Raw genomic sequence first — 16,067 nt, forward strand, 5'->3', positions numbered from 1 at the left:
TCCTGATCTCCTATGAAACTCATATGATGTTTTTGCATAATTAGGATCTATTTTGGTCTAAATCCAAATAAATATCCTGTGGCCAACAACCACTCAGGGTTGCATGTTGCGTTCATTTGAGTTTTTTGGGCCACTAATAAGTAGTAACTTTTTTTCACCATTTTACATTCATTTTTAAAATTAAATTTTTGGCCATTTAAGCTTATCCTTGAGCTCATATTAGGCTATAGCATGTTGCCCAACTATCTCCAAACATTGGCTGCCGACTAAACTTCGTTATTTACCGTGAACCTCCAATGGATCAAACAAATGGATGGTCATAGACAACGTAACCCAAAAAAAAAAAGGGAAAAGAGAAATCCAAAGAAAGACAGAAGTGAAGTGCGATTGTAGTGAGAACTGAGAAGGTGATGCCCTTGACCTCTGAGAATCGGTTCGGGTCTTTGTGGTTGATTTTGGTGCAGAGTGGTTGCCAATGCCAACCCCTGCCGCTACAGCAGGAGGCACATTATTTGAGTGTGGCTTCGCTGGAACTTGATCCTCAACGTCATAACCTGTTAATGGTATCAAAATGTGAAAGATAAATCCCAGTCTACAACCCCCAATAAAATGGAGAAACAGTTCATATAGAGAGAGATTTGTAAAGCTCAATATCTCCATCATTTCTTGTATAGAAGATCTGGACAGAACAGTCACTATGAGAAGAAAAATAACACTTACAATCAATTTTTTCCAGCCCAATATGAGCTTTTCGCGGTCAAATACAACCCGGTAGCCCGTCATGAAGTTTTCTGCAATGAACATCAAAATACACTTGGGCTAAGAATTATCATCTCTGGGAGAAAGACTGATGAGAATAAGCAAATGTTTTATTTTGCAATAAATTGACAATAATTTACTGATTCCATTAATCAACACGCATTTACTGGTATGCAAGGCAAGGGCAAGTCCCATATTTTGTCACTTTGATCTCGTATCACAAGTTAAGCATGCCTCAGTTTTACTCAATTTACTTCAACTTCATGGCATACTAACTCTATATATGATCTAAGAATGTAATAAGAAGGAAAAAAGAGAAAACAACTTACGTCCGATTATATTTAGCTCAGTACTCTTGACAACTGCTAGGCAATATACAAGTTCACTCTGCAAAATAATTAGGAAGGGAAGACACAACTTTAGTTTTATCCTAAGCTTAAAAAGCATGCTCCTAGTAAAGAGGTGCACGGATTTAACAACCACCTGAGTAGAGATGATAATTATTGGATCATAAACAGAAAAATGACTTCCTCCTCTCATAGTTAAGCCCATGCTAGGTGTCGAGCTTGTATTTGCATCAGAACTGTCCACAAAGTAAGCATATTAAGCTTTCAGAGGTTATATCCGCACATACAGACAGACACACAAAATATAAGTTGGACTAATGATTCTATGACCTCATATCATAACAAAATTCAAAAGGAATTCTTGAATCAGGTGGACGCCTCCTATCTCGTATGTGGGAATGAAACTGCAAAGATAACAATTTTGGTAAGGTCCAGTGTCAAATGATATTTAAGCCGTATTTAAACAGAACTGGTCCCTTTTCAGTGCTTACACTCTCAGAAAGCCTTTGGTAGGTTGGATCAATCAAGTATGTAAAAGATGTCCCAGAATCAAAAAGAGCAGTAAATTCCACCTCAATTAGAGTTGTTCCTACTTGGACTTGAGTGACTGTGATGTTATAGGTAGGGCTGTGAGATAGGTAAAAGCATAAGACTTAATATTTTCACAAGCATCCGTAAGCAGCAGCAGTACTATTTTGATTCCTGAAGTCAGTGACAACAAGTAAGCAGGGAATTACCACTTACTGCGATGGGTTCAAATTAAATGGGGTCTCTTCTTGATCAGGACTACCCTTGTCCCCAAAACTTATCCTTCCAATGCCGTCACGTCCAAAACACATGGAGAATGAATCTGCTGTGAAACCTTCTCTGGATAACATGCTAGGAACTGATATTTTCTCCATGCCAAGCCCAAACAAACCATTAGGAGCTGCAACATCTAAAAAAGATCCACTTTGAACTTGTCCACAGCTGCACAAGTGTTAATTTCAATTCTAGTATGTGTAAGTGACAGAAGAAAAACGATAGAAGAGCCAGAAAGCTAAAAGCACTAGACTGACGTATGAATGCTGATGAAACAGTGTTCAGATCATTTCGGTAATATTATAATGAAACTAACCCAAATATGACGTATGCCTCAACAAGCTCATTATGATTATCTTCTTTCGTCAAGTGCAGAACGTCCTCAACAAGTATTCCAGACGTGGAAGTTTCAGCAGAGACATAAGAGACCATATAGGGGCAGTTGCTGAAAGTCCCAAGGCACTGATTGCGGTGTACACACAAACTGTTGTTACAAGTGACCTTTTTGCTCGTTGAAGAACCATTAGGATTGTACACACTAAGATCAAAATCCTGCTACAACATATTTTCATTTTCAAGAACAAATATCCATAAGCAATCCAGAATTTCTTTGCAAATATCCAGAATTTCTAGTATCAAATCTTAATAAGTAGAAGGGAACATACTGAAGCAAAAGCTGTGCTATCAGCTGCTGCACATCTGGTACAATCACATGGTACCCAGAACAGGTCACTTCCTGTATCAAGAGCCACCATAAACTTCACTCCTGGTGTCCCCAGTTGAACTGTTGTATAATGCAGACTGCATGAACAAACAAAAGAAAGGAGAAAGTTAAAGAAATGAGGGAGCAACATCCAAGAACAAGGACTAATTCAAGGGGACAAATTAGATTAATAATTATTCAATATATATATATATATATATGCAAGTTGCATTTAAAAAGAAAAGACACAGAAAAAGAAAGAAACATACAAACCCAGCGAGCTGATCCGAAATGTGGAATTGCCATCAGAGAATGCCAGGGGTGCGTCATCTTTACCGGAAAGTTTGCGGCCACGGAAGAAACGATCGCGATCGGCCAGCCCCGCGTAGTACTCAAAACTCCCCTTCTCAGGCCAGGCATCCACCGCTGAGAACTTTCCAGAGGTGGTCTCCGACCACTTCTTGACAGGCTCGGAGAAACGATGGTGCATCGTGAAGGTGAAGACGCGAGCATGGCAGGAAGCCCAGAAGCTCCAGAATAAAAGAAAGACGAGGATGGTTCTGCCCAATATAATCATTCTTTCGTCAATGAGAGCCAAAACCCCAAAAGAACTGAAATCGAGAACATAGATCTTGGAAGAGAAAGCGAATTAAGTAGAACTAAGGAGAATTAGGGTTTGGAGATTTGGATTTCACACATAAAGAGAGGATCTTGGGATTTTGAGAGTGAAGCGGGGGTAAGATCTTGAAGTACTCGGCAGTGAAGGAGAGTGAGGGAGTCAAGCTAGCACAGGTAGGTATCTACAACGTGAACAAGTGCGTGGGCCCCACGACGCTTGTCTTTGACAGTTGATAACGGTCGGCGGGTTGGCGGGGATCAAAGCCACGTTTACCGTTGAATTTTTTCGGTTCCCTTTGATCTATATCTGCCATTCCCTGTAAGTTACGCTTGTTTTCGTCTTCGGTTCCAAAACGTGGTTTTCTCAAGACTCAAGAGAGACAAAAAGCACCTTGAAAAATCAAAACTTGTTTTGGAAAGCTTTCAAAAATCAATAATTTTTTATTTCAAAAATATAATATTTTTAAAAGTTTATTTGCTTACAGCTAATCACGTGTCCAAACTCCAAATTTACTTTTAATTTTTGAACAATTTTGAGTTGACTTTCAATAATAATAATAATAATAGTAATATATTTGATGAAGTCATAATACTATAATTTTATTACAGCATTCCCAATAATTAACAACGATTTTCCCTGCAAACATTTGCAGGTGCGGTTGATCTATTTGAAAAGAAAAATTGAATACTTTTATTTAAAATTGAATACTTTTGTATTCTTTTAATCCGCCATTCATTGATCTTGACGATGATAACATAATTGGCTCATAATAGACACTAGTCTATACAAAATACATTCAAAGTCTATTCAGCTCACAGTATATACATATCAGGATTCCCGTACGCAATATATGACTTATACTAATTATTATTCTCTACAAAAAAAGAATACTTATCTCTCAATTGGTATATATATATATATATATCCTTTGCAAGTGTTCATTTCTTCGTTAGAACAACTTGGTAGATCCCTTATGTACTGCACAGAGTATGAAAAATGATCAGCCATTTTGTTCATGGCTTGTAAATAGTACAGCTTGCTGTAGATTTTGTATTCTATATTGACGGCTGATTTTGAGAATCAGATTCGTCGGTGTTGGATCAAGCAGAGGTAAAAGCACATTTATCAGAGAGTTTGGTGCGTGAAAATGGCGAAACAATGTCCATTTGATGAAGAAACTCCACGTCATGGATCAGTGGGTTTTCTGTCCGGCGCGGTGGAGAGCCTGAGTAACAAGAAGGTAAGCATCCAGCACTGCATACCAGCTCCTTCTCATGTGTATTCTGCACAAACATGCATTCATCACATATGTTAAGCTCTTTTATTAGGATCATTAATCATTTTGATGATTAAGCTAATCTAAGCCAGAACCTTTTCTGTGATCATGTTCAGAACTCTACTTTCTTCATTGCCTTTTGGCTGACTGTTAAAGAAAGAAAACCAAATCAGAAACATAACCACTGGATATGAATTTTATATTTGTATTAGATTGAGGAACTAGGGAACAAACCTGTGTGTGCTACATCTGAGTGGCTTGAGGAACTCAGGAACTGCAGGAGGAAGCTTTCTGGGCTTAGGGCAAAGGGGTTGATCACATTCATATCCTTTTGATCCTACCTTTTCTTTCTCTGTAGTTGCACCAGATAAATTGCTTTTGACTTCTTGATGATGCATTATATATGTTTCTCTCTTACGCGCGCGAACGCACCCCGTTCCTAGCTTACAAAAAGTTAAAGAAGCAGCTTGCTGCAGATGACTTTGTGACTCGATCGCTATTCAATTTAGCCACACGTCGATCTTCGCAATTAGAGATCAGAAAGACTTGTGATTTACTTATATAAGGGACATGTTAAAATGGATTGAAGAAGAGAGTGTTGTGTTTTTCTTGGCTGAGAGTGGATATAGCATTGCTCTTTGACAACTATGTGGCATTCATTTCCTTATTCTTCTCCATTTCTCGTGTTTTTTTCCTACCATTTATTTGGTCCAGCTCTATTCCAACATTCCAGATCTTCTGGAACCTGTCCTTTTCTCATCAACGTCTTTTTTAAAAAAAAAAAATCATATGCCAATCTATTCCACTAGTTGAGTAAAGAAATATTTTGACAAAGGAAAAATTGTACCTTTTCAATGTTGTTTAAGATCCGGGAATCTCACAAGCAGAGATAGGGGTGTTTGCAGGTGAGACTGGGTCAAATACTTTTATTTGCCCTGCCATGCCAATGTGCGTCGGGTCCAACCCGGAACACTCTCGGACCAATTTGTTTTATTCATAACTCGGCCCGACCCGAGTTGGTCTGGTTTTTGGTTGGGCCAAGTCAGACTCTACTTACTCTTGTACGAAATTGAAGGACGAAATATTATGGCTATGCAACGTGCATATTTGAATTTGAATGGTTTATTTCTCTTATGTCCATATGACCTTGTGGCAATGACAAGGCATGGATTTTTTTTTCTGTTTTAATCAATATATTTTTAAAAACGGTGTTGGCAATTGGTAGGAAGTCACAATACACAAGTCGTATTGATTCACTGATAGTTTCTTTTAAACAAGTTATTTTTCAATGGGGTGTTACTTTTTTGTAACAACTGTTTTTGAATATTATCATGCAGCTAAAGCAAAATAATTTAGAAGCTCGTTTTTCACACATAAAAAATTGTGAGAATTTCTCACGGACATAAATTGGAGCCACGAGAAATTCTTACAAAATATTTCCGTAAGAAAATATGGCACCGATTCCAACCAAAACATGCTAATGTTCCCGCCAATGTTATCACACATTTCTCACATATTTTTTCTCTCAGGTATCTTCCAGTGAAAAATCTGCGAGAAACTTACAAAGTTTGTACTTTCGTAAGAAATTTTGCGACAATTTCTTGCTACAATTTATTCAATGAGAAATATCTCTATTAGTGAGGATGCATATATATATATATATATATATATATATAAAAAGAGACTGGTCTAAAATTAACAAAAAAAGTAAAACCTAAATCTTTCTCGCCACACCATTCTGGCATGCAAAAGGTTAGTAGTTAGGTGGTTTTATTTAGAGTAGCTGTTGTTTGCTGTCAATTAAAGTACCTCCTCCGCGGATCCATTTGTTGGATATGTTATGACAGGAATAATCCTTTAAAAGGGTTCTTTTCCTAAATTTCAAGAAAATTATATATATATATATATATATATATAATTTAACCATTTTCTCTCTCTTCAGAGTTCAGACACACTAACGTTCTTATATTCAGATCAACAAAAGGGTTGAGTAGTCTATATATATGACGCAAAAACAAGTCCACCGGAAGCCGCGATACTACACATATAAACACACTACGAGCATTAATCTATCACGTACCTAAATATACTTCTTGCAATAACCCCATAACATTTCTTCACAAGTCACAACCTTTGGGAGCTCTCATGATGTAGTAGCTCACTTCCACAACCTTATATATTTTCTTCTCAGTTCTCACTGGTTAGAACCAGTAAGCCAACATGTGGTGCTGGATAATCATCTCCGTTATGTTCATCAAGTGATTGCCCCTGTGCCATTGAACTATCTCGGCCACCTCCAAAGGCTGATCACCACCGCCATGCCCGACGTCAACGATCTGATCCGCCAACTCGATAGGGTGAAGGATCTCAGCCGCCTCCGTCAGGTGGTTATGGTGGTTCCGGTGAATGACCTTAGCCGCCTCCATAAAGTGAGCGGTGCACAGGAGACCCACAATAAGAGGAGTCATCACGAGGACTAGAGCCACCATGATCACCGGGATAGCCTTATCATCGACACAAGAGAAAGAGTCAAAATCAAAATTTGAATTTTCCAGATCAGAGGAGAAATAATACAGGAAGATGGTAATTAAATTCGCCATATTCGAGATATATGAGAGCCTCATCAAACTTACCATAATCTTCGTAGTTCTCAAGATAATGCCTAGGTGTTGGAAATCTTAGCTATGAGTTTCTCTCTGTGCATGACTGAAGTATGATGAAGTTCGTGGATCCTTGTTCGTACTGCATGACCCAAGTCGGATAATGGTACTAGACTCAATTTGTCAATTGCAGTAATCTTTTTTACACAACACATACTGCATGCTCACTTTTTTCCATTAATAATGTAGTTGGGCGGCACAGAGCAAGTTTTTCCATTACCTTTGACTTTTTTTTTTGAAAAATTAATTATTTAGTTTTTATAATTTTGATCTAATTGTAATTCAGTTCTTAAATATAATTTTAACTCATTATAATTCAGTTTTTAAAGTTTTGATTCAATTATAAATCAGTTTCTAAACTTTGCCTCTTATAATTAGTCTCTGAAGTTTTAACCTTTTAAATATTGGTCCTTATATTTTAAAAAATAAAATTATAAAGATTAAAAATATTTTAAAATTTATTACTGATATATTAAATTACTAAAGCCTTTTAATTTTTATAAATATTATAAATATTTTAAAATATTTTTAACCTTTATACTTTTATTTTTTAAAATATAAGGATCAATATTTAAGAGGTAGAAACTCCAAAGACTAAATTGTAGGAAGCAAAGTTTAAAAATTAATTTATAATTCGAGTTAAAACTTTATGGACTAAGTTATAATGAGTTAAATTTAGAGATCGAGTTATAACTAGATTAAAATTATAAAAATTAAATGATTAATTTTTTTTGTTGGGTAACGAATTACTCATTATGGCTACTCTCACTCAAATTTACACTCCTATCCCATTAAAGAAAATACACATCCATCACTTTTTTGCCTAACTCGGGGCTCAAGCGCACAACCTCTTGGATTAGAGGAGGGGTGCTAATGCCACGAAGCCATTAGGATCTCGATAGATTATCTTTAACTTAAACTCTAGCAAATAATTGTTTTCTACGAGAGAGTAAAAGAATTCCAAGGGGATTTAATTAGTTTAATTTAATTAACACATTATCAAGTTATTATTTACCTAAAACTAAGTTGTTGTTTTTTATTTTGAATAGCAACTACACACATATAATATTGTGCAATACATTGTCAAAGTGTATCAATAGCCTATTGGTTGGTCTTTAAAAAAAAAAAAAACAAGTGATCCTGAACAAATAAAATTAAATATTGATATTTTAATAATTGAATATGAAAATTTATTTATACATAACGAACTTGAGGCTTCAAAAATGTTTATACAAATATGCATTTCAATAAAACTCATTAAATAAATTATATAACCTTATTTTTTAAAAATAAAAATATAAACTTTAAAAGATATCGTTTATTTAATATAATAGCAAATGATTAATTAGAGAGAGTATAATAAAAAAAGAAGGGTAATATAAGAAAAATACATTTAATGAAATCTTATTTTTATTAAATTATTTTGTATTTTAAAATAATAAATTATTTTTAAAATAATTTTACAATTTGGGACGGAATAGAATAATCTCAAACTCCATACAAAAAACACGACCAAAGTCTTGTGTGTGTGAAATTCTTTGAGGAGAGATATCCAATTATTAATGTTAACATGATTTAATTAATAATGCCATAAAACCTGAGTCGATTGATGGAGATGTACAAAGTAGTTGAAGGTTGAAACTAAATGCTGAGGTTGTGAAGTCGGTGAGCAGTAATATGTGATATCAAATGCCGCTGACATGATCGCTTGACGACATGAAATTTACTATGCCTGCTTACCACAACCATGAGCAGAAATTACCCTCCCATCTTTTTATTATATTTTATTTCCTTGATTTTTATATATAATTTTTTTTAATTGAGTCATGTAAAGTAATAAAAATTAATTATGTAATTAAAAGTATAGTAATATTTTAATTTTGCTTGTAATTATTGTAAATAAAAAATAAATTTTTTTAAAGTAAAGAAATGAGAGTACTTTTTTTTTAAATTGAATAAAGATATAATGATTCATTTATTAAAAGATATGCTAACAACCCTTTATATTTAGGGATAAAAAATATTTTAAAAAATTTTTTATATAAAAGGATGGAGGAAGTATCTTTTAAAGGAGGAAATTTGCTCCATATTACGTGTTTTGTACAAATTTTGAATCAATATTTAAATTATTAATGATATTTATTTTATTAAATCCTATCCGGATTGGCTGACCAGATCAATGAACTGAGTTGAATGGGTTGGATTTTATATATTTGTCTCTCTCCTTATGAACTTGAAGGGATATTGTTTGAGTTAAAAATGCATTAAAAAAAAGTAATCTATTATATTTCTACTTTTAAAACTCTATTTTTTTGGATTATATGTGATTTATATATGAATATTTTTATTTGCTTGTGATTTAATTTTTTTTATTTAAATATTACTCTTTTCAAGGTTTCTGATATATGAGTATTTTTATATATTTTAATTAATTTATATTATTTTAATCATAACTATATTAATTCTGGATGAATCATTGACATTTGAATTGTTATGTCGACTGGTTTATAACGCATCCCAATATTTGAGATGCTCGATTGATGTAGCATATAGCGGCTTTCTCCCATTTAAGAAACAGGACCATAGCTACGACTTATGGAGAGAGGAATTGACTTAAGAGGGGGACGCAGGCCCAAATATTATCATTTTTTTTAAAAGATGATATCAAGCTTTTCAAAAAGAACAAAAATAATCGTTAAATAAAAGAAGAACTTAAAAAATAAACAAATAATAAAATCAGTGAACCCAATTGTATTTTTATTAAAGTGCAAAAATATTTAGGGTGAAGAAGTGCAGTGGTTAGTTAAGTTACTTAATGAACTTTTATAATTTGAGAGAATGCCTAATGATTGAAGGAAAATCCCTTTAGCTCTTATTTACAAAAATAAATGGATATTTAAAATTGTGATAACTATAGGAGAGTAAACTTATGAGTTATTCAATTCATTGTGAAAAAAAGTGATTGATTGAGCATAAGTGAGATGAAAATTGGTATTTTTGAGAATTGTTTTGGCTTTATATTAGGTAGGGGAAACTATAAGAGCGTTTATTTATTAAGGAGATTAATGAAAAATATAAATGTAAAAATTAAAGATTTACATGTGATTTTTATTAATTTGAAAAAAAAGTTTATGATCATATGTCAAGAAAAGGCATTGAAAGATAATGGTATCCAAGTTGACTATATTCGAGCTATACGAGAGACACGTGTAAAGGGGCAACAACTAGAATAAAAGCATCTAGTGGCGAGGCAAAAGACTTTCTCATAAAAATTATACTGCATTAGATATTATCTTTGAATCCTTATTTATTTGACCTAATGTTAGATGTTTTGGCTGAGCAAATTCAAGAAGAAATTTCTAAATGCATGCTTTTAGCGGAAAATTATATAACCTTATTTTTTAAAAATAAAAATATAAACTTTAAAAGATATCGTTTATTTAATATAATAGCAAATGATTAATTAGAGAGAGTATAATAAAAAAGAAGGGTAATATAAGAAAAATACATTTAATGAAATCTTATTTTATTAAATTATTTTGTATTTTAAAATAATAAATTATTTTTAAAATAATTTTACAATTTGGGACGGAATAGAATAATCTCAAACTCCATACAAAAAACACGACCAAAGTCTTGTGTGTGTGAAATTCTTTGAGGAGAGATATCCAATTATTAATGTTAACATGATTTAATTAATAATGCCATAAAACCTGAGTCGATTGATGGAGATGTACAAAGTAGTTGAAGGTTGAAACTAAATGCTGAGGTTGTGAAGTCGGTGAGCAGTAATATGTGATATCAAATGCCGCTGACATGATCGCTTGACGACATGAAATTTACTATGCCTGCTTACCACAACCATGAGCAGAAATTACCCTCCCATCTTTTTTATTATATTTATTTCCTTGATTTTTATATATATTTTTTTTTAATTGAGTCATGTAAAGTAATAAAAATTAATTATGTAATTAAAAGTATAGTAATATTTTAATTTTGCTTGTAATTATTGTAAATAAAAAATAAATTTTTTTAAAGTAAAGAAATGAGAGTACTTTTTTTTAAATTGAATAAAATATAATGATTCATTTATTAAAAGATATGCTAACAACCCTTTATATTTAGGGATAAAAAATATTTTAAAAAATTTTTTATATAAAAGGATGGAGGAAGTATCTTTTAAAGGAGGAAATTTGCTCCATATTACGTGTTTTGTACAAATTTTGAATCAATATTTAAATTATTAATGATATTTATTTTTAAAATCCTATCCGGATTGGCTGACCCAGATCAATGAACTGAGTTGAATGGGTTGGATTTTATATATTTGTCTCTCTCCTTATGAACTTGAAGGGATATTGTTTGAGTTAAAAATGCATTAAAAAAAAGTAATCTATTATATTTCTACTTTTAAAAACTCTATTTTTTTGGATTATATGTGATTTATATATGAATATTTTTATTTGCTTGTGATTTAATTTTTTTTTATTTAAATATTACTCTTTTCAAGGTTTCTGATATATGAGTATTTTTATATATTTTAATTAATTTATATTATTTTAATCATAACTATATTAATTCTGGATGAATCATTGACATTTGAATTATTGTGTCGACTGGTTTATAACGCATCCCAATATTTGAGATGCTCGATTGATGTAGCATCATAGCGGCTTTCTCCCATTTAAGAAACAGGACCATAGCTACGACTTATGGAGAGAGGAATTGACTTAAGAGGGGGACGCAGGCCCAAATATTATCATTTTTTTTTAAAAGATGATATCAAGCTTTTCAAAAAGAACAAAAATTGTTATTCCATCCAAAAATACATCGTTAGGAAGTAAAAGAAGAACTTAAAAAATAACAATAATAAAATCAGTGAACCCAATTGTATTTTTATTAAAGTGCAAAAATATTAGGGTGAAGAAGTGCAGTGGTTAGTTAAGTTACTTAATGAACTTTTATAATTTGAGAGAATGCCTAATGATTGAAGGAAAATCCCTTTAGCTCTTATTTACAAAAATAAATGGAATATTTAAAATTGTGATAACTATAGGAGAGTTAAACTTATGAGTTATTCAATTCATTGTGAAAAAAAGTGATTGAGCATAAGTTGAGATTGAAAATTGGTATTTTTGAGAATTGTTTTGGCTTTATATTAGGTAGGGAAACTATAAGAGCGATTTATTTATTAAGGAGATTAATGAAAAAATATCAATGTAAAATTAAAGATTTACATGTGATTTTTATTAATTTGAAAAAAAAGTTTATGATCATATGTCAAGAAAAGTACTGTAGAAGGCATTGAAAGATAATGGTATCCAAGTTGACTATATTCGAGCTATACGAGAGACACGTGTAAAGGGGCAACAACTAGAATAAAAGCATCTAGTGGCGAGGCAAAAGACTTTCTCATAAAAATTATACTGCATTAGATATTATCTTTGAATCCTTATTTATTTGACCTAATGTTAGATGTTTTGGCTGAGCAAATTCAAGAAGAAATTTCTAAATGCATGCTTTTAGCGGATGATATAGTTCTTATTATAGAGACAAGAGAAGAGATTAACTGTAAATTTAAATTATGAAGGAAGACATTAGAGTCAAAAAGTTTCTACTTGAGTAGGAGTAAGACAAGACAAATATCTACATTATAATTTTGATAAGAAGTCAATGAGTCATAATTTGAAAGTGAAATTGAATGATCAGATTATACCTTAAATTAAAAAGTTTCAATATTTGGGAGTGATTATTCAACATAATGAAAAAATAAATGGAGATATTGCACATAGGATATAAATTAAGTGGTTTAATTGAAAAAAAGCTAAAAGAGTTAATTGCGATTGTAAGGTATCTAATAAATTTAAAGGAAAGTTTTATTGAACTAATATAAGATTAGAAATATTATATGTTAGTGAATGTTGGGCTTTAACGAATTAGTAATGACATAAAGTTAAAATTGCAGATATGAGGATGTTCAAATGGATGTGCAAACATATATGTGAAAATAAAATTCAAAATGAGCGCGTATGTGAAAAAGTGGGTGTCACATCTATTAAAGAAAAAATGGTAAAAAATCGTTTGAGGTAGTTTGGATATATACAAAGAAAATTATTGAAGGCACCTGTGAGGAGAGTGAATAAATAATAATTTTGAACCTTATCAAGAAGGTAGAAATGTTAAAGAGAATACTTTTAAAAGTTGTTAATTGAGACATCTTAATTAACAATATTTTTAAAAATTTTATAAATTATAGAACATAATGATATCATATAATCCATGCAACTGACCCTATCTAGTGGGATATGACTTGTTGTTGTTAATATCAACCTTTCACTTCTTCATTTTTTTTTTTAAAAAAAAGGGGCGCTTTTAAAGTTAATAACAAATTGATAGTTAATTATCGATTTTCTCTCTACACTCTTTTTTTAAAAAATAATTATTTTATACTCCTTCTGTTAAAAAATATAATGCATTTTTTGAGAAGTTGGATGTTAAAAAATATAAGATATTTTTAGTCTTTTAAGGTGCAATCATTATTTTTTTTTCAAAAATGCCCCTATTAATAACTGATTTTATATTAATTGTAAGGCATTTAATAAAAATAAATATGAAAAGATAGGGTTAGTTTGAAAGTAACAACTTTATTGGTGGGTAAGATTCAGTTAAAAATATCTTACATTTTTAAATGAAGAAAGTATATGATATTATCAAGTTTATTTTTTACTAGTAAATCTGATATTATCAAGTTAATAAAAATAACACACACACACACACAAATAAAATAATATTAAATTTGGACAACTTAATTTCAAGTTAGGTTGTTTAAATTTAAGAGAAAATTACATATAAGAGCTATGAAGTTGACTTATTTATAAATAAATTTTATAAAATTTAAAAATCATGACTAGGTCCGTAGGGACTTAAGAGTAATTTAAAATTGAGCTTAAAAGATAATAATGTCTTTATTAAATATATATACATTATATCAATAAAATAATTTACAACTATTTTACTAGTAATTTATAATTATAACTTCAATTTTTTACAATTATAAGTTCACATATTCAATAGTTAAACTGATCAATTTAATTATTGAATATGTGAAGTTATAATTGTAAAATGTTAAAATTATAATTATAAATACTCATAAAATAGTTGTAAATAATTAATATTAAACTTTATTAGTAACACATGATTGTTTAACTATTAGATATGTGAGATTATAATTATAAAAAGTTAAATTATAATTGTAAATTACTAATAAAGTAGTTATAAATTAATAATTTGATTAATGTAATATATGTTTTATAAAATTTTATTATCTTTACAGCCTAATTTTAAATTATATCCTGATTTTTGAATTTTGCAAAACTTATTTATGAATAAGTTTACTTCACGAAACCTATACATAATTTTCTTAAATTTAATGATAAGACCTAGACTTACTCTTAAATGATGGTCTTATTATTCAAAAGTTATAAATTAAAAATTTAAAACCAATCCAAACTTTAAATTAGATTTGGAGTTTTAATAGCACCTTATAGTCTTTTTTTTTTTTTTTTAATCAATGAAAGTTTAAGTGAGTTGGATCGCAAAAACTTATCAGATCCTAAGCATAAGGGGAACAAAGTTAGGTTGTTGGCCATATATATCACCTAAAACCCAAAATGAACAAGCAGAAAATGATACAAATTCCTCTCCAGTTTGTTTTGCTTTGAAGCAGATCCAGATCAGTAAAAAAAAATATATATATATATATATATATATATATGTGTGTAAGTATGAGAATATGCGATGCATGTCTATCTGATATGGATAGCTATACTCATTTTAAGTATAGGTGCAACATTGAACAAAAATAAGGAATGAAAGTATCAGGAATGAGCAAACGTGTATTCATCAATTCAATTTACTTGCTCCCAGTTGAAAAGAAAAACATTCAAGGGTATAACCTCAGAAATATTTTATTTATATTCAGTGTTATTGGAAAAGTATACAATAATTGAAGAAATTTAAAGATACGAAGAAAGGATCGTGGGTAGGTGTTGTAATTAAGAAGGGAGAATTTTACGGTCGAAGAGAGATACAGCAAGAGCTGTTAGTAGAATAGCAGGTGAGGTTGAGGAAGAGGTTGATGACCCCATGTCATTTCATTACGCTCCTCGTTTGCGCAATCGACCATCTCATTGTCAGCCCCTCAGGTCAAGTTCATCCAGCTCCATCCTCCATGTGCTACCCATGGAGAGAGAAAACAGTCTGCTTTTTGGTTGGGGTGGGGGACACAACAGAGCCTGTCAAGTTCCAACTACTTTTTGTTTTTTTTTTTTTGTTTTATTAGCCAAATAGAAGTTCGCACGTATAAAAGGGGATGAGATGACCATTGAATTCCCGATCCATCAAAGCTCATCGTATCTATCTATCTTGTCTACATCAACGAAGTCGATGACTTGTTGAAATTTAAGACAAATTAGACAAATACCCAATCTTTATAAGTTATGTTTTAAAATTAGCAAAGGCAAAGGCAAATCCCTTCTCTGCCCTACAACAGGCATATGCCAAGATGACATGATCTGATCCATACTATATAATTACAAACATATGTTTTTAAACTAAAATATTAGATCATACATAAATTTCTCAACTCTATAACATAGACAAATTAAATTAATTTTTTTCGGGGTATTTCCAGATGGAGCAAAACAGTCATGGAGCGGTGAGGAAAAAAAATAAAAAAAGGAAGAATAAACAATAAAATTATGGAACAATAAGTGACAATAGTTTTTCGTTTGAAAAAAGAGAAAAATAAGAACTAAATATCGTTCCATTGTCATCTCTATCCCAACATTTTCGCGTAATATTTCGGCCAATAAACTAATTCCTGACCAGAAAAACAAGTAAA

The 16,067-nt window shown here is 31.3% G+C and overlaps 2 protein-coding genes and 1 pseudogene across 2 annotated transcripts; all 3 read right to left on the reverse strand.

Moving 5' to 3' along the window:
• Window positions 1–255: 255 nt before the first annotated feature.
• LOC129310510 (aspartyl protease family protein 1-like) lies at window positions 256–3,509 on the reverse strand (annotated as a pseudogene).
• Window positions 3,510–4,329: 820 nt separating this feature from the next.
• Window positions 4,330–4,903, reverse strand: LOC129310511 (uncharacterized). Its single transcript, XM_054952367.1, has 3 exons — window positions 4,740–4,903; window positions 4,601–4,652; window positions 4,330–4,512 (listed from the first exon to the last, which is right to left on the reverse strand). Exons 1-3 carry the CDS (start codon window positions 4,901–4,903, stop codon window positions 4,330–4,332), a joined length of 399 nt encoding a protein of 132 aa, XP_054808342.1.
• Window positions 4,904–6,603: 1,700 nt separating this feature from the next.
• On the reverse strand, window positions 6,604–7,267 carry LOC129310512 (uncharacterized). Its single transcript, XM_054952368.1, has 2 exons — window positions 7,139–7,267; window positions 6,604–7,009 (listed from the first exon to the last, which is right to left on the reverse strand). Exons 1-2 carry the CDS (start codon window positions 7,139–7,141, stop codon window positions 6,707–6,709), a joined length of 306 nt encoding a protein of 101 aa, XP_054808343.1. The 5' UTR covers window positions 7,142–7,267; the 3' UTR covers window positions 6,604–6,706.
• Between the last annotated feature and the right edge of the window lie 8,800 nt (window positions 7,268–16,067).

This window comes from Prosopis cineraria, unplaced genomic scaffold, assembly GCF_029017545.1.
Source record: "Prosopis cineraria cultivar Desert tree isolate PC_DT_omini unplaced genomic scaffold, ASM2901754v1 PC5, whole genome shotgun sequence".
Taxonomy (NCBI): domain Eukaryota; kingdom Viridiplantae; phylum Streptophyta; class Magnoliopsida; order Fabales; family Fabaceae; genus Prosopis; species Prosopis cineraria.

Coding starts and splice junctions, on each gene's coding strand:
- LOC129310511 (XM_054952367.1), bottom strand. CDS start 4,903: ATGCATCATCAAGAAGTCAAAAGCAATTTATCTGGTGCAACTACAGAG. Junction 4,653..4,739: donor CTCAGATGTAGCACACACAG/GTTTGTTCCCTA, acceptor TTTCTTTAACAG/TCAGCCAAAAGGCAATGAAG. Junction 4,513..4,600: donor TGAACATGATCACAGAAAAG/GTTCTGGCTTAG, acceptor ATGTTTGTGCAG/AATACACATGAGAAGGAGCT.